General features: G+C 36.8%; 2 protein-coding genes across 5 annotated transcripts in view; one reads left to right on the top strand and one right to left on the bottom strand.

Moving 5' to 3' along the window:
* Positions 1-7,130, top strand: part of dsg2l (desmoglein 2 like) — a 42,046-nt gene extending 34,916 nt beyond the window's left edge. Inside the window, exons 14-16 of one of the 2 annotated variants that reach the window (XM_082174204.1) lie at positions 1,128-2,736; positions 2,851-3,048; positions 3,081-7,130. In XM_082174204.1, the coding sequence (XP_082030330.1) occupies positions 1,128-2,108 (981 nt within the window). In that variant the 3' untranslated portion in view covers positions 2,109-2,736; positions 2,851-3,048; positions 3,081-7,130. Of the gene's footprint in view, positions 1-1,127; positions 3,049-3,080 lie in introns of both variants that reach the window. The other variant, XM_082174203.1, reaches the window with a different exon arrangement.
* Positions 7,131-13,225: 6,095 nt separating this feature from the next.
* On the bottom strand, positions 13,226-19,248 carry LOC309501999 (GTPase IMAP family member 4-like). Of its 3 annotated transcripts, none has more exons than XR_014207065.1 (4): positions 19,175-19,248; positions 18,562-18,627; positions 17,979-18,044; positions 13,226-13,260 (listed from the first exon to the last, which is right to left on the bottom strand). XR_014207065.1 is itself a non-coding variant. In XM_082174315.1 (4 exons), coding segments are annotated over exons 3-4 (852 nt in total). In that variant the 5' UTR covers positions 17,980-18,044; positions 18,562-18,627; positions 19,175-19,248; the 3' UTR covers positions 13,675-13,839. The 3 variants fall into 3 exon arrangements, 2 of the variants coding, with proteins under 2 accessions (XP_082030441.1, XP_082030442.1); XM_082174315.1 differs by lacking the exon at positions 13,226-13,260 and adding an exon at positions 13,675-14,690; XM_082174316.1 differs by lacking the exons at positions 13,226-13,260; positions 17,979-18,044 and adding an exon at positions 13,675-14,690.
* Positions 19,249-19,820: the final 572 nt, after the last annotated feature.

Below are 19,820 nucleotides of genomic sequence, written 5' to 3'. Positions count from 1 at the left end.
AAGAGCTGCCCAATATAGTTACTCATGCCTGCAGCACTGGAGACTAGAGTTCTCAACGGGCCTGAAAATTACAACCCGACCCGACCCGGCCCGTGGTTTTTAAAGCCCGGACCCGATGTAACCCGACACATCAACATGAATTATCTGCCCGAACCCGGCCCGCGGCCCGACGCCGCGTCGGAATTTTCTTTTTTCTCATACACGTATTATCATGACCAGCAGACGCGAATTCAAATCAACCTTTAATGTTCACGCCTTTTAACAATACAAACAACTGAAACAATCAACTTTAAATATATAAATAGGCTGTAGTAGCGACGGTGAATTCACCTGCGGCAAGTTTACTTTTCACCAACTCCATCTTCTTCTCCAGGCTAAAGGCGTCTGCCCCCGCCCCTCTCCATGATGCATGTTGCACGCAGCAGCCAGACTTTCTTTACGGTGAACAGCAGCGATGATTAATACATTTTTTTTTTTTTTTTACTTAGCGGAAAAGATTAAGCCCGAGGTCCGACCCGACCCGAGTCATTTGCTTATATTTTCGACCCGAACCCGCGGGTCCCGTCGGGTTTGTCGGGCCGACCCGACACGTTGAGAACTCTACTGGAGACAGCGTGCGAGTCGTCTCGGGCTTGAATGGTTTAAAATCACTCTTTCTGTAAGCGCGCTTTGGATGTGTGTGCAGAACATAAAACAGCTCGTGAGTCGTCTCGCACTTGAATTGTTTAGTCATATTGAAATGCACACAGAGGAATCGATAAGAGGAATCGAAATTTTAATTTTATAACAAGCATCTGATTCCTGACCTCGATTCCCAACCCTATTCACAGACACTGTTGTGACATGCTGGTGCTGTACATGTAACATACAGAGCAGATCTATACAGGTGGAGCTGGGGAAGTAGGAGGGTTTCTGGAAGCGAAGTAGACTGCTAACAGCAACACTACCAGTATTTGAATATTGAGCTGCAACTCATTGGCCTCTGATGCAACAGCAACCAATCAGCTGTGCCATGTAGATAATGATGTGATCGCTACAGAGTTGAGGACTTGTCAGCCTGTGCCATCTAGAGTTTCATGACAGAACTTGGTATATGTAAATGCAACATTATTTCTGTGTTTTTACAGAAATCAAGCTATGTGGCTGAGAAGCATGAAACGGGAGACTGTGTGAAGGTCTATGACTACGAGGGTCAGGAATCTTTCACGGGTTCATTTGAGGACATCTGCAGTCTCTTGCATGAAGACGATGACCTTGCTTTTCTTGATAACCTTGACATAAGGTTCAGAACCCTGGCTGAGATCTGTAGTGGTTCTACAATAGAGACTGAAATTAGCACAACCACCCATGTGACCTCCAAACCGGTCCTGTCTGCCACACACAAAGATGACGAGGTACACGGGACGACTAGTCTGCTACACTCTCAGGAGAAAGCAAGCTCTTCCGCCACTATTCATGCTGGAGGAGCACATCAGACAAGCAGCATGTCCTCTACAGGAGTGTATGTCCATGAGAAGATGATGGTTCCTAACCAAACTCTGTTAGTCCAGCAGCCTGCGTTGTACTACTCCTCTGCCAGCCCCATTTATGTGGTTGAACCCCATCCTACTGTGTTGGTGACGTCCGGCCCAGTCCTCGGCATTCAGGAGAGTATGCTAGTAGAGGAGCAGAGGAGATCTGATGTCGGCTTGCGTGGAAATGCCAATCGTGAAATGCAGCACTACCAGAGCGTAGTCCTTGTTGAGAAGCAGCCGGTTACTAAAGCGTCTCTTCAGGCTCAAGGGACTCAAGGGAGTGTCTCTGGAGGGAGTGTCTCTGGAGGGAGTGTCTCTGGGGGGCTTGTCTCTGGAGGGCTTGTCTCTGGAGGGCTTGTCTCTGGAGGGAGTGTCTCTGGAGGGAGTGTCTCTGGGGGGCTTGTCTCTGGAGGGCTTGTCTCTGGAGGGCTTGTCTCTGGAGGGCTTCAGATTGTTAACACTGAAGTAACGCAGTCCACAGAGTCTCGTGAGGTTAGACGGGCCATCCATCCGGTCAGATCGGGGATGTCAGGAGGGGCCAGAGAGAGGGAAGTTATTGGTTCGTTGGATATGAGGTTTCCTCAGAGTCTGTAAGCAGTCTCACGATCTATAATATATCGGATTGATATTCCCATCCCACATCTTTAAGTTCATCTCCGCTCGTTGCTGATTTATAATGATTGATTAACCTTTATTTAACCAGGCAAGTCACTTAAGAACAAGTTCTTATTTTCAACAACAGCCTGGTAGGAGAGTTCAAATCTCCTAAAAAGACATACTAACATATTACAATACACACACACACATACATTCATTTAAAACATTTACAAACTGTGATAAAAACACTCCCTAATAGTTTTTTTGAATGCAGAGATTGAAATAAATGACTCTAATGTCAATGACTTTTGTAGCACATTCCAATCATTGTGGAGCAGCTTGAACAGTTTTCTTTCTAGGGAAACCCTTATGAAAAAGAAGTATACTTCAAGTTCATTTTATGAAGTATACTTAATGTTCAAGTATATTTTAAGTATACTTTATGGAGTAAGTATACTAATATCAATGTGTACTAATAGTAAACTTGTAAGTGTCCTACTTCAATACTGCTTGGGACTAAATTGGCCCACTTTTAGTATTTAAAAGTATTTATACCATGGTCTGGGTGAATACTCGATTCTGATTGGCTGCAGGGTGTCCATTAAAAAGTGATAGAGGACACCTAGTAAAGGGGTTCTGGTGAAACTGACTGTTTACCGTTCGAAATTAATAAATAAATGCGCTGGCTACATCAGCTGTGAGTAACCATAGCAACAGGCAGTAAACTGAAGGGTTCTAGAGCTGAGCGGACTATAAATATCTCCGGTTGCTAAATAAACCGTCAGGCGTAACCAGGGAAACCAAGTTATTGTTTGTAAAAACTTTAGATTTCGATTGTAAAACTAATTAAAATATAAACTAATGTTTTAAAAATGTGTTATTTGGCAAGTGACCATGGTATAAGCGGGTTAATGCCCTTCGAGGTGTCCATTGTCAGGTATTAATGGACCTCCGCTGCGCGTCGGACAGTTTACGCCTCGCCGTTGTCCATTAATACCTGACAATGGACACCTCGTCGGGCATTAACCCTTACATGTTTAAGTGTACTATAAGTGTAACAGTAATAAACTACTTAGTTTACTATTTTAATACAAGTAGTAAATTTTTTAGTTTATGAAAGTACACACTGAAGTGTCCTCTCAGTAAACTACTAGTTTAGTAGTTTATACTGCAAGTATACTTGTAAGTTTTCTTTAAATTTTCTTTAAAACAAGCACAGAGTCCAAATTAAAACAATTCCCCATCGTCCAAATTAAACAATTCCCCATCGTAAGTACACATTGATGGCCTAAGACACGAAACGAGCGGTTTGTGTGAGAAAATGAACAGTATTTATATCGTTTTTACCTCTTATACACAGCCATGTCGAAGTGATCAGATCTGACGTGTACGCAGACTGGTGCATAGATATGTACACACTAGATGTCGCCTTGTCTACGGCAGTTCATTGGAACGAATGTCTTTAAGGCGACATCTAGTGTATATATCTATGCACCAGTCTGCGTACACGTCAGATCTGATCACTTCGACATGGCTGTGTATAAGAGGTAAAAACGATATAAATACTGTTCGTTTTCTCACACAAACCGCTCGTTTCGTGTCTTAGGCCATCAATGTGTACTTACGATGGGGAATTGTTTAATTTGGACGATGGGGAATTGTTTTAATTTGGACTCTGTGCATGCTCTTTGAGATAGTGACCATAGACCTGCATTATATGACTGACAGACAAGAACGGTTTGACCTAAAAATATCAAAATTGAAACTACTGCGGAAAAAAAGACACCTACATCTTGGATGCCCTTGAGGTAAGCTAAAACATACCAAAAATTAATTTCAAAGTGAACTATCCCTTTAAGTGAACATAACATTATACTTATAGTTTACTATTCATATATTATGTTTGCACCTGCAGTATACTACTATGACCAAATGTAGATATTATTTTTTATACTTGAAAAATACCTTTAACTGTACTTTAATTTTAAAAAATTTTATTAGCTTCATTCATCCTTTTTTATCAACACTTGAATGTCTGTAAGTTTCATAAAGAAAGGCAACATTTTAAACGAAAAAGATGAGAATATCACATTTTTGTCAAAGACTACGCCTTGACCTGATTCAGAAACATGATCAAAACACAGATGGAGTAGATCGAGTCCAACACTCCCAAAGCTTCACAGTCGTTTTCTCTTCATGGGTTACGCTTCATTTCATTTGGAAACATTAAGCAGTTTTGATTTACAAGCTGTTTAATGTTTGAGGATCACATTATTTCACATTTGAGTGAGCAATCTTCTTCAAAAACACTTGTGTCAGCTTCTTCATCTTCTTGTTTTGATCTGGAGATTCTGTACTAGAAGATGTGTCATAGCGCCCCCTACCGTATAACAGTGAAAACATGGATAGCTGGAAAATTCAGTCAATGCTGGGAAAGAGTAGAATTAAAGTAAATTCCTATGTGCACTACCAGTGGACTAGCCTACACAAACATTCAGATACGCAGAATTAGAAACATCTGTTTTGTATCAATATTCTAATCAATATTTTCAAACAATGTAAGTTTCATAAGACTGTATATGGAAAAACTATGTAAAAAAAAAAAGTATATTAAATAGGCTACTCGATCAAAAGAGCCAAGTTTACTTTGAATACTTAATTATATCCCGATCAAAAGATTGAGTTCAAGTACAGGCCAAATATACTCACACTTTTCTCTCAGTATAAGTCAAGTACACTTAAGTGTCATTTTAAATATATATTTTGAGAAGTATATAAAATGTAGACTGAAAGTATACTTTCTTATTTTTAGTTTAAAAGAAGTATACTAATAGCACACTTGAATAAACTTCTTTTTCGTAAGGGGAATCAACCTAAGATAATACACCCGTGTATTTCCCGTCTAATATCCACTGATGTCCAATCTAAAAGGTAATCCAGTTCACAGTGATGCGTTCTGTAAGGTGCATTAGTGATCAGTCTAATATCTGCTTGATATAACACATCTAATTCTTCTAAATTCCTGCATTCCTATACATCACCATAGTCAAATAACGCTAAAATACTGGTTTCAACAAGATATTTCTTGGCTGATGTAGATGGAGTGATGGTATCTCTCTGCTTTGGCTACATGTAGCTTCCCTTTTCATGGAAATTGTGCAAGCTTATTTTGTCCGTTAGATTGAACACATCTTAACACCAGGTGTGAACTGGCCTTGCTCTCTCCCACTGTGGTGAAATGCTTTCCAGCCTTCAACAGACTTTCTGAGACCATTACACAACTCTTCTATGAGCATTAATTCATAACGCTGCTTCTTATGAGTAAAACAAACTAAGAAACAACTTTTTTTGTTGCATTTATATTTCTTCACTAACTCTGTGCTGTTCTGGTGGTGTACACTCTTTATATCACAGCACTGCTAATATACAGTGTTTTATTCTACTTTTATTATTTCTTTCCTAGTTTGTTGCTTGTGTTTTTGTGTATTTGTAAGTTCCTTTGGATAAGAGCATCTGTTATCGGAATAAATGTAAATACTTGTCTGCCACCGCCTAAACACTGTAATGATCATCCGCTGATAAACTCCTGCACGGATTACACAGGAATGTTTGTGAGGATTTTGTTTGTGATTCTAATTATTCAAATTTTTATACAGATCAAAATCCAGATTGTGCTTTTTTAATAATTTTTTTACTAATCTAGAAACAAAATCTAGGATAATCACCATTGTAAATGAGATGTATTTTTATTTTATTTTGTGGGATTAGATTTAGTTGGCTTTATTCTTTCCACAAGCTGTGCAGAATTATCAGCTGATGTCTGTCAGTGTCTTAATGAGCGACAGCTGTTGATGAGCAAGAGTCCACTACTGTATACTTCAGTTCACATGTAAACTACATTTGTTTAAAGCTACACTGTGTAGGAATTACTCCCATCTAGTGGTGATATTGTATATGACCACAAACTGATTATTACTTTCTAGCCCCTCCCCCATTCCTAGTGCGTTCTAACTCCTACGGTGGCTGATTTAGTCCAAGATTAACATGGCTTCCAGTTCGACTTCGTCCATGAGTGTAACAAGGTAAACAATACTTTTTCATCATTGACGCGAGGAAAACTATCCTAGACGTCGTTCTAGCGTTAGGCACAGCACAACAACCATGATATAATTAGCCAAGCAACAATAAAACTTCCAATATACACAAATAGGCTGAATTAACGTTACCTGTCGAGAAGAAAGCAGGCAACTTCGGCGTCCTTTTTAAAATGCTTGCTCCTCATGAGCTCTTTCCATCTTGGAAATGTCCCTCTTTGACTAATGTAGTTTCAAGATGGAGGGGCAACATGGCGGCCGGCATTCGAACCCCTCACCCGTATGTACTTTCAGTGGCAGATTATAAACTTACGAGAATACTTTACTTTATTACTTGAAAGAAGTAAATATACATTAATGAGCACATATATTTTTGAAAGAACTAAGTGTTTTTTTTGCTAAGAATCAACTAAAAGAATTTCACAGTGTAGCTTTAAACACCTTTATCAATGGCATGCGTACATGGGAATTAAAGTATTTTTTCCAGAATGGGAATAAACAGAAAATAAGTAAATATTTAACTATAAATTACTGTAAAGTGATAGACACTGTAAAATTAGTTTTTTCCACCCAAGCATTAATGTAGTACATTTCTTTTCAGTAAGTAATGCTGTACGTATAAAAAAAAAAAAAAAACTTCCAGAGAAAGTTCCTGTCTTTTCAAGGACCAGAAAAGGAAATGATTAAAATCAGTATGATCTTATTTGTATGCTTTTATGAGAATTAAAAAGTATATTGCTTACTGTGGATGTGTGTGTTCGTAAGAGTTTTCATTGAACATAATCGTAAAGGAACATTTTCAGTGTATTGTATTAGTTAAGAATGGTGGTTAGACTGGTATTGTCAGTAAGATCTGACTGTACAATGTGTTAAAACTATTTTTTTGTAAATAAATGAATAAAGAACGAACATGCAAGTCATGAAAGTGTCCCGTTATTTTGTCTTAATTTAAAATTCACCTCAAGTAAAGTCAATTTTACTTCTATATCACTGTTCACAATACACAGCTTTACAGAAATATGTTATTATAAAGCCATGAGCTGTGAGGTGTGAATGAATTAGATGTACTCTTGACTAAAGGAGTGCGAGAGTGTGTCTGACTCCTGGACATGGCTATCAGAAGCCAAATAGGAAAAGGATCAATCTTCTTTTGTGGGTTTTGAAAGTTTGTTGGATTATTGCACAGTATAAAGTACACATTAGTAATGATGGGCTAGAGTCCATTTAAAGCTTTGCATGTAATTATTGGGATTTGAAACAGTTATACTGTACCTGACAGGCCAGCATGATGATAAAACTGGGTGGATATGATATGATATGATATTGTTCTCGTAAGCTCTCTAGCCACTGAATGTTGAACCAGCTGAAGTTTATTTACTGAGCCTGAAGGACTTCCACCCAGTAGTGTCCTGCAATTATCTAGTCTTGAGGTTATGAACACATGGATACGTTTTTTAGCATTTAGTATGTCTTTATAAAGGCCACTTCACACCGCACCAACAGACACTGACCAGCGGCATTAGACACGTACACCGGGTTTTGTCGGATCAGTGTGTTACTCCCGTCGGTGTCTGCAATAGGTTTCATCTGACGCATTTGACTTTCAACTACTTTAAGCGTTGTATGTCGGGTCTGGGAATGCCTGAACTGCAAAAAACTACACAAAACTCTTGTGTAATCTGACCTGGCCACGAACCGTTGGTATGACGAGGGTTCTTGACAGAAACAAAAGTGCATGTGTGTTTGCGAGGAGTGCTGATTTAATCAGTGTTGTGAGGAAAATTATTTCTAGAGGTATCAGTTTATCTCTAAAAACTCATCTTTGATCACCAAAATGACATATTTAAGTGTTTTTTCCTTGAAAAATAATTCCTTCATGCCAAATAATTGCTCCACACGTTGATCTGATTGGTTACAAGGTAGTTTGTGACGTCAGAAACACCAGTGATTTCAGTGTTTTTGAGACTGTCTTTGGTTCACTGCAGTTTTTTTTTATGTTTTATATATATATTTTATTTAAAGTTTTTCACATTTTTACAGAACAACCCCCCCACCCCATGCCAGCAAATAAGTAACAAGTAAATAAAAAAAAATTATGATAAATGCCTATATATATATATATATGTATAAGTGCATATACACACCGAAACATACAATATCCATACATACATGTATACATACACACATTGCAAACCTCTACATACACATACATTAAAAGTAAAATATTTAAAAGAAAATGCCAATACCAATGTTTACCCAATTATGAAAAAAAATGAATTATTGCACCCTGCAAGATGCTATATAATCTACAATACCACACCTATTAGAATATATGTCCAGTATGTTAAATTACATACTGGACATAGTATGTAATTATCTATCTAGGTAAATATCTCTGCACACACACAGGCAATAATTAAGCGAACTGGAAGAGGAAAAAGAAATGGACCAAAGCAAAGAACAAAACAAAAACACAATCTTTCTAACTTGTTTTTGCTAAACCTGTCTAATAAAAAAGAAAAAAATCTTCAAGGCCCAAGACGTCTTATCTACCCTACACTAAAATACAGCAGGCGCACATGTCCCTATAACCTGGTGTTTTATACAGAAACAAAAACTAAGTGTGTACCATGTGTGTCACATGACATGACGAGTGATGAAGAGAGAGAAACAATATCACTAATCAATAAAACATACCATAATAAATTTAGGAAATAATGCGTCTAAAAAGAATATCCAAACCGTTTCCCTGGACCTGCGGGTGATATCCACATCCACATCCGATCCGATGAGTCGACTTCAGTCCAGACATAAAAGAGTTCACCGACTGAATGTGGACAACATGTATTACAGGGTGTGACATCATCGCTATCATTGTGTTCAATACCCCACTAGATGAGACTGGGTAAAGCCAGCCAAAAGATTGAGCCAGACTACCACTAGATGGCAGTTTAATGTAAAGTGTCAGTAAGAGCTGTTTTAACAGGCTTATTCATGTAATGGAGAATAGTTTTGTATTTAAGTGAGAGAATGTGAAGAATGTGCTTATTTATATTCAAAATGATTGATAAAATCTAGTAATTTAGAGGCTAATACAATAAAATATCTCCAATTTTTTTTTATTAAAAATATAGAAACAATATTATTTCTGGACAATTTTTCTTTTAATAAGTATAATTTTAGGGCTTCTGACCCGTGCGAGGGAAGGATTTGTTACAGGTACAGGAGGAGAGGATGAGGGTATGCCTGCAGGACAGTGGACCTCAAGGGCTAGAGTTTCCCATCTCTGAGGCTGAAGACTCAACTGTTCAACAGTGAACAATATAAGAAAGGTATATGCCCTAATTTTAGGACACTCAGACATGTCATTCATGCAGCATATTTACATTAACATATTTTTTTTTTTGCATCAAACAAATCACAGAAACATTGATGACTTGGGCCTTATTTATACCCTATAGGGCAATGTAACTTACCCTGGGAGATCCAACACATACAATCCAATCCAATCACAAACTATATCAAATATTTCCAAAATTCCTTTGGATATGTTTTACTTAAGTCCAGATGATATTGTGTGAAAGTGACATTCAATTATTTTTTGATGATCATTTTCCACCCTTGCCTGTTTTAGGATTAAACATGCCAATTAAAATAAAATATATGTTTTTAAATTTCTATTAATTTCCATAGTTATGTGATGTGTATCTTCAAAAGCATACCACATTTTTCTCTTATATCCCAATTTTCTAGGCCAGAGGCACCCTGGAAAGATGGTTAGTCCACATTTTGAAAATACATTATCTAATTTCAAGCTTATTGGTCCTTATTTTTAGTTGATGAATTACGTTTTACAAACTTATATATCAGTACTCCAGCTCCAACAACTCCAACTACTGCAGCTACACCTACACCCCCCACCACTGTAGCGGCAAATACTGCACCTTTAGCAGCTCCTAATCCTGCAGCTGTTCCTCCTGCTGCTAATGCTCCTAATCCTCCTGCTGCTGCAGCTCCTACAGTAATTGCCTTGAGCACTTTACTTTGAGTTTCATCATAATTCTTTTTAGTGTAAAGTTTATTGTTATTCTCCTGCATCATTTCCCTTATCTTTCTCACAAGCTCAGTGACCTGGGAGCGATCATTAGTTCTGTTTTTTAAAACCTGATATCTTCCATTACACTCCTTAACTAATCTCTGCAGGGTTTCCGATTCATTTATATATTTTTCAATTGGTATTTCCTTGTACTCTAATTCATCTCCACTTGTAAACAACACTATAGTGTTTTTTGAAGCCTCTTCACCAAAGTTTTTCTTGACCCACTGCACAGTATTCCTTTCCTCCTCTGTAAATCTAGCGCGCAGACTGATCACCAGCAGAATTGCATGAATACCATTACCAGAATGATTGAACAACTCTTCTATTTGTTGTTTTAGGTCTTCTGGGCTCATTGATGTGTCATAGAGTCCCGGCGTGTCAATCACAGTGATTTTCTGGCCATCCACTATCTTATCATGTGCATCACATTTCTTAGTGACAGACTCTGAGGAACATTTCTCCCCAAAAGCATTTCTGCCCAGGATGGTGTTTCCTGTTGAGCTCTTCCCGGCTCCAGTTTTACCCAGCAGAACAATCCGGAGATCTTTTTGCTCTAAAATAAGACAAAATACATACATTTTTCTTCTCATATGAGATATTTGTTATATTAAATAATATTGAATTACAGTTTTTGCCCATTGCTTACACACTAAAACTGAACGCTTAGACCAAAGCCTCAATACCTACACTTCTTGTAGCATACCTTAAACAGTGTAACCATGGCTTAAAGGGATAGTTCACTTTGAAATACATTTTTGGTATGTTTTAGCTTACCTCAAGGGCATCCAAGATGTAGGTGTCTTTTTTTCCGCAGTAGTTTCAATTTTGATATTTTTAGGTCAAACCGTTCTTGTCTGTCAGTCATATAATGCAGGTCTATGGTCATTATCTCAAAACACAAGCACAGAGTCCAAATTAAAACAATTCCCCATCGTCCAAATGAAACAATTCCCCATCGTAAGTACACATTGATGGCCTAAGACACGAAACGAGCGGTTTGTGTGAGAAAACGAACAGTATTTATATCGTTTTTACCTCTTATACACAGCCATGTCGAAGTGATCAGATCTGACGTGTACGCAGACTGGTGCATAGATATATACACTAGATGTCGCCTTAAAGACATTCGTTCCAATGAACTGCCGTAGACAAGGCGACATCTAGTGTATATATCTATGCACCAGTCTGTGTACACGTCAGATCAGATCACTTGGACATGGCTGTGTATTAGAGGTAAAAACGATATAAATACTGTTCGTTTTCTCACACAAACCGCTCGTTTCGTGTCTTAGGCCATCAATGTGTACTTACGATGGGGAATTGTTTCATTTGGACGATGGGGAATTGTTTTAATTTGGACTCTGTGCATGCTCTTTGAGACAGTGACCATAGACCTGCATTATATGACTGACAGACAAGAACAGTTTGACCTAAAAATATCAAAATTGAAACTACTGCGGAAAAAAAGACACCTACATCTTAGATGCCCTTGAGGTAAGCTAAAACATACCAAAAATGTATTTCAAAGTGATCTATCCCTTTAAACACATTGTCAACTTGCCACTTTGTTTGCAATTCTGTAACACACTTATTGCGAAACACTACACGTTTTCTTACATTAGACACTTTGTTCAAAAACAAAATCACCTGTTATCATTGGGAAAACACTCTGTTCAAAATACAAAACTCATCTGGCCATTGTAGGCACTTACATACACACCTGAAAACACTTGCTCAGAAAACAGCACCAATCGGTCTGAGCCTTAGAAATAGGACATTCTGACTGGAGAACAGGTAAATCTTCAAGTTTCTACTCCAGACTGTACCTACTGTATGTGTCACATGATTCTGTATCATATTACAGTATTACTGTACTAACTGTACTGTTAAGTATATGTAAAGGAATACCATTGTGATGTTAACAGTACTGTGTACAGTTTGAAAGTACAGTATGTGAAAAAGAACCTAACCAATGACATCTTGTGGTGGCATTTTCTACAGAATGGTTGGACAAGGTCTTGTGGCCAGATCCGAACAGAACGCCCCCCACCACACACACACACACACACAAAACAAGTATATATATTATTTTTTTCCCCCAATAGCAATTTATCCAGTAATTGTTTTTTGTTTTTTTTACTTTTGTTTTGTTGTGAAATTTGATGATTTGTGATTCTATTTTTCTTTATTTCTGTTAGAATGTTTGTTTTTTGTAAAAACTCTTGTTTGATTACTGCAGAAATTCTACTTTTGAGCTTTACAGAAGACTGAGTCTGAGAAAATGACAATAAAATAGAAACACAAAGACTGCAGTGTTTTATATAAAGCCCATCAGTGTGTTGCTGGTGATATGAAAGAGTGATTGTGTGTATGGTTTTGTTGCAAGAATTGCATTTTTAGAAAGGAGTGTTAAGTTTTGATTTCAGTGTTTCATTTTGCCATAGATGTGAGTTGTTCATCTCCAAGTGCTATGTCTGATTGGCTTGTGTGTAGAGTTTTGACATAATGAGCCAAATTCTGCAAAAAGTGTGTAAGCAATAGGCTAAAACTGTAATTCAGAATTGTCTTATTATTTTTAAAAAAAATCTTAACACTTAGATTATCCAAAGATAATAGATGATCAGAAAGCAACCCCAAAAGTACATTACCAATGTAACGCATTGTTCTTTAAGGCTTAAATAAATTTAGGCAGTAATTACTTAACATTAAGTTATTTTATACTGATTAAAAAATATATTGTGTTAAACCAATTTGCCTTTATCTCATAGGAAAGTCCAACCCAGGACTTAAACATGGGTCCCCATCAGCATCAGCTCTTGTCTCGAGCTTGTACACAGGATATTGTGCCATTACTTTGATTTGGCAAATCTTTTAACAGCCTTTCACATAATGCCAGAACAAACACACAGATCAGTACTCACCCATCTGTGCTGTAGTTTTGAGGCGTCAGGTAAATCTGTGACACAAAATTATAGTTAGCAGTTACACACATTAACAAATTCTACAAATAAAACACTTCACTATGTTTGTTTGTTTGTTTGTTTGTGTGTGTGTGTGTGTGTGTGTGTGTGTGTGTGTGTGTGTGTGTGTGTGTGTGTGTGTGTGTGTGTGTGTGTGTGTGTGTGTGTGTGTGTGTGTGTGTGTGTGTGTGTGTGTGTGTGTGTGTGTGTGTGTGTGTGTGTGTGTGTGTGTGTGTGTGTGTGTGTGTGTGTCAAATCCTGCCTTTTGAATCCCTTTTGTTGGGTATTAAAATAGATTCAGTAGATCACATTACATTTATTTAATATAGGAAAAAAAAGAAAAAAACATCAGCTGGTCAAATTGGATTAATTTATAATTTTTTTTATTGTTTATTATAATGTATAATTGTTACAACAAGGCCAGCTTACATTGCCATGTTATCACATTTACGAAAAAGTAGCTCTTTATGTTGACTCTTCATGTTATGATTTATTATATGAATGGTTAAAAAAATCCCAAAATAATCATGCATTTCATTTATTACATTTTTTTCATGCAGATCAGAACCTGTGATTCATACAGATATATGATTATTTCCCCTCAGACAAGATCTTGCATATAGTTTTGCTGCTATTGATATTACAACTAGTCCTCCTATTGATATTAAAACTACTTTTGCAAATTCTCTCATCATTGTTCTTTCACCAACTCCATCTTCTTTTCCTTTCTCTTCTTCCTTCTCTTGGTTCCTTTTCTCTTCCTCCTGTTTATTTTTCTCTTCCTCTTGTCTTTTTCTCTCCTCTTCTTTTCTGATCTTACTCTGAGCCTTCTGATACATTTCCGCAGTGTAGTATTCATTCATTCTTTCATTTTTATTCATCATGACCTTTATTTTCTCCAGCAGCTCAGTGACCTGAGTTCGATCTTTCTTCTCTGCATTATTAAAGGCATGACATGCCACCTTCCATTCATCTAGGAGTTCATTTATCTTGATGCTTTCTTGCAGAAATTCGTCTAGTGATTTGTCCAATTGATCAACTCCAGTGAACAGCAGGATGGTGAATCTCATAAGATCTTCTCCAAAGTTTTTCTGAATCCATTTCACTGTGTTCTCCTCTTCCTCTGTAAATCTGCCGAGTTTGATGACCAGCAGAATCACATGAGGACCAGGGTCAGACATCTGCAGATTCCTCTCAATCTCAGCCTTCAGATCTTCTTCACTTGTGATGGATGTGTGAAACAGTCCAGGTGTGTCAATCACTGTGATGTTTCTTCCGTCCACTTTTCCCTCATGTTTCTCACACTGTTGAGTTGTAGATTCAGAAGAGAAACCCACTTTAAACACATTTCTGCCCAGGATGGTGTTTCCTGTTGAACTCATTCCTGATCCACTTTTACCCAGCAGGACAATCCTTATGTCAGACACTGTGAAACAAAGACTAAAATAAAATCTGTTGGCTGTATATCAGTGTTTCAGAACAGAGCAGAGATGTAGTCAAGACCAAACCAAGACCAAGACCATGGGCCTCATTTAGTGGATACATTTATGGATTTGTTGTGGAGTAGGGTTGATTCAACTCATCGACTAGTATTGTAAGGCCCACCAGCTCGGCCCAACGATAAGAAGGTGAAGGTTTCATGCACGTTCTGTCTTTTCAGTGTGGCAAAGTAATTTAACTACTTCTTTATTTCATCTGACTCCAAAAATGAAAAAGGTTTAATTGATGTTTGTTAATCATTAAATTTAGGTGAATGTTTGATTATTCTATTTAACTCTTTTCTTAAGTCAGAATAAATTCAAACATAACAAATTATTAGTAGTCAGGTAAAAGTATCATGCCAATTACATAATAAATACAAAGAAAATCAATACAATAATATTAAATGCTCGGAAATGAGGAGGAAAAAATGCATACCTGACATTAGAATGAAACACAATGGCGACACTCGGCATTATTGGCGGATCAGGCCACAATTCACCCTGAGCCTTTTTCAGCATTTCTTTAAATACCAAGACAAAACATGCCCAAATGTGGAGCATGAACTTCCAATAGGAATTTGCAATGACTAGGGTCATAGACCTAAGGAGTTTGCACCTTGTCGAGGAACAGGAGGTGGTTTGGATGAAGGACCCCGGGAAAAAGGGCACACTCACCACAGTGAGTTCATTAGAGACCATCTCTAAAGTTACATACGACATTGAGGTACACGATTCTAACTTCAATAGAATTTGAAGAGATTGACTTACAGTCATAAAACCAACTGTAAAGAGTTAATGTAGGTGTCAGGCATAATGCATACCTTTTATATTTTTGATATATAATAAAATAAACTGTCAAATCATGTGTAAATATTGCTATTTTTTCACTACTGCATGAGCCTCATTTATTTTAATATAAAAAAATCTAAAAGCTGTGCATCATGCCTGACACCTACATGAACACTTTACAGTTGGTTTTATGGATTTAAGTCATTCTCTTTAAATACTATTGAAGTTAGAAACGTGCATCTCAGTCGTATGTAACTTTAGAGGCAGTCTCTGACGAACTTCCAACATCAAGCCAACTTTATGCCAGTATATCACTGGGAAATGCTTAGCGTGAAACTTTGCGCGTTGTATTCATATTCTGAGTCCATTTTCTTGCATGTAGCCTATCCTACATTCCCAATAAGGTGCGAGTTTTGTCTTTTATGTCACTGTTTTAGTCCATTAAGCTATGTTAAGCATTTTATGTCCCGACTGCTGGGAATCCTGGAGTATGAACCACCAGTACTGCAGCACAGCACCAAGATATTTTTTTACACCGAGATATAAAGTTAAGGAAACTAAACAACCAAGATAAATATGTGTCTACCTCAGATTTAACATTTGATCTGCATTGGGGAATAATGTTATGATCTCGTTCACGGTAGAGAAACTGTTACATGTACAAAAGTAACAACGAGGACTTAAATGTAATCACAGCTTTTGTATATATATATATTGGCCCAGATAATCATCACAAATACTCAATTTCTGTAAATCCGTTTTTATGAATGAATGACTTGCTCTAACTCTTGCTCTGGTCTTCTGCTGGTGAGCTGACTAACGGCAGATGGAGATTATGCATCGGGACTCTACTGCTATTCCTGCAGTTCCCAGATGTGAAATGTTGAATTTTCGGCCAAATTTGAACCACTGAATTTGTGCAATTAAAATGGACCGACATTTGCCTGTCAAATATTATAGGTTGTATTTTTAAAAAGAATGAATATTTTGGAAGTGAAATTTGATGAAATTTTTAATAATGAAAATGTGTGTGAAATGTTTTGAATTTAAATATACACAGCTTAAATATACGAATATGTTGAATTTCAGCCCATAAAAATGCAAGCCCTAAAAATATTATGCATTAAAAGCAAGCACTGTAAATGCAATGCATATTTTTTCAAGCTTTCAAGGGAAGGAAGTGGGGAAGAAGGAACAAATGTGAAAGGAGGACAGGAGGGAAAGAACCTTTTTGCCGCAACTTCACTTTGTGGGGTGTGGAGACAAATGGCAGAATGTGTTGTGTTGTCCATATCTCAGGAGATATCTCAGTAGTATCTGAGGTTCTGTTTGTCTTACAGTATGCACCGTCATGTTAAATTTTTTGTGCAAATCCAGTGTTGAACTGACCCTCATATGTGAAGCAGCCCATTGTTCTGACGAATATTTGCCAAAAATTTTAAATCATCACACCGGCGTAAAATGATTTGCGCAAATATATAACACTTTACCGACTTTCTCCGGCACATTTTATTCATTAATGAAATTCAACCACAGTTTCCTCAGTGGCTCAGATGCGTCTCTCAGGGCGGAGCTATAATAATAGGGCAGCTTGTCACCAGTTATGGACGGGGCTTCTCTACTCTTACAAAAGGCCCTGTCCACCAAAGCGTTTTTTTCACGCAGCTGGCGTATTTTTCCCATTGTTTTCAACGGGAGCGCTGCGTTTTTTGAGTGCCATGAGCGTAACAAGGCGCTGAGAGTTTTTTTCATGCTGAAGCGCTGAACGCCTGGCGTTTTTTACTGGTCGCCGAGAGTTGAAGAATGTTCAATTTTGGGTAAAACGCAGCGTTAATCACTGTCACTTTTTACCCAACCGTCCAATCACAGTGGAGGAGGGGCGGGGCTAATACCACACCGACCAACCGCCACATTCTGCTCGTACAACATCAACACACGACAACAACAAACATAATAATGTAACAGACTCATTTAAAACAAGAGCCAGAGAAAATATGTTACATTGTATCGACATTATAATATAGAATCAACACAGAAACAACATATGTGTGAAATGAGATACTAGTAACACTTTCACGGATATAACGTATCATAACAAGCAAAGCGTCTCAACTGTTTTGTTTGAAGTCACCATTATAGTGATTAGTGTTTTCTTTAGTTGGGTGTGTGTTTAACTATTATTGTATTTTGGGAGGTTTCTTGTACTATGTATATATTTTAAGAATGATCACTGTAATATTAAAAGTTTAAAAAGTGCCTTTCAAGTGTTCAACACAAATAGAATTAATTTGTTTTATTAATATTATTATTTATTTTTATTTCTATTATCACTAATAAAGAATATAGTCATCAGAAAAACATCCATTTACAATATTTTTTTTAAATTCACCATAAAAATGTAAGCACATTTTCCCCTTTTCATAAGGATAAATTAGAAAACTTACTTGATGATGATTTGGTTATAAACTGCTGGTAATCTCTGACCTGATGTCTGAACAAGATGAGCTGCGCTGTGATAAGAATGAATGTACATGTGAATATATCAGTCTAAAAGGGAATAAAGAGTTACATTTCCCTCCTTCTCTGAAAATTACAATGAACAAACGCCCCCATGCAAGTGACACAGAGTTTCCTGTAAATGAAGGCTGTTCTTGTAAGTCAGCCTCTTGGTGTTTTATTGAAAATGTTTAGTTTGAAGTCACCATTATAGTGATTAGTGTTCTCTGGGTGTGTGTTTTAACTATTATTGTATTTTGGGAGGTTTTTGTACTATGTATATATTTTAAGAATGATCACTGTAATATTAAAAGTTTTAAAAGTGCCTTTCAAGTGTTCAACACAAATAGAATTAATTTGTTTTATTAATATTATTATTTATTTGTATTTCTTTAACAAAATTGAAAAATGAGTATCACTAATAAAGAATATAGTCATCAGAAAAACATCCGTTTACAATATTTTTTTTAATTCACCATAAAAATGTAAGCACCTTTTCCCCTTTTCATAAGGATAAATTAGAAAACTTACTTGATGATGATTTGGTTATAAACTGCTGGTAATCTCTGACCCGTTGTCTGAACAAGATGAGCTGCGCTGTGATAAGAATGAATGTACATGTGAATATATCAGTCTAAAAGGGAATAAAGAGTTACATTTCCCTTCTTCTCTGTAAATGAACAGACAAACGCCCCCATGCAAGTGACGCAGCGTTTCCTGTAAATGAAGGCTGTTCTTGTAAGTCAGCCTCTTGATGTTTTGTTGAAAATGTTTAGTTTGAAGTCACCATTATAGTGATTAGTGTTTTCTTTAGTTGGGTGTGTGTTTTAACTATTATTGTATTTTGGGAAGTTTCTTATACTATGTATATATATTTAAGAATGATCACTGTAATATTAAAAGTTTAAAAAGTGTTCAACACAAATGGGATTGAATAACATTTCACACAGTGATTATTATTTATTTTTATCTCCATAACTAAATTGCAAAATGAGTATCACTAAGAAGGAATATTTGAAGGAATATACTGTATATACAGTATATATATATATATATATATATATATATATATATATATATATATATTAAATTCACCATTAAAATGTAAGCATTTTCCCCTTTTCATAAGGATAAATTAGAAAACTTGATGATGATTTGGTTATAAACTGCTGGTAATCTCTGACCCGTTGTCTGAACAAGATGTGCTGCTCTGTGATAAGAATGTGTATCTTGAATTATAATGAAAATGTTTTGTTTGAAGTCACCATTATAATGATCAGTGTTTTCTTTAGTTTGGGGTGTGTGTGTTTGTGTTTTAACTATTATTGTATTTTGGTTTCTTATACTATATGTAAGGGATAATGTAGAGCGAGGCGGTTGTTATAGCGAATACAACCCCGACAGTCTGATCAGGACCCCGACGTGAATACGCTGATAACAACCGCCTTGCTCTACATTATCCCGCTTATTACATGGCTACCTACCAAATAAATCAATAATTTGACACAAAATATTGATTTAAAAAGGAGTTTATTGATTTAAAAACGATTGTTTTGCTTCCGCTAAAGAAAATAGTCTGTTCCGTCTCTACGGTTAGAATCCTGCATCCATAGCCATGCTCTGTTTTTCATGGCAACGGTGTGTTATACTTCGCAGTGGTCTGTTATCAAGAAATAACACACCGCATTCTACCTTAGAATTCAACCAAGCCATGTAATAAATATATATATTAGGGCTGTCAATTGATTTAAATATGTAATCGCGATTAATGGCATGATTGCCATAGTTAA

This window comes from Leuciscus leuciscus (genome assembly GCF_965113295.1).
Source record: "Leuciscus leuciscus genome assembly, chromosome: 6".
Lineage (NCBI taxonomy): Eukaryota > Metazoa > Chordata > Actinopteri > Cypriniformes > Leuciscidae > Leuciscus > Leuciscus leuciscus.
This window is presented reverse-complemented; position numbering and strand designations above follow the sequence as displayed.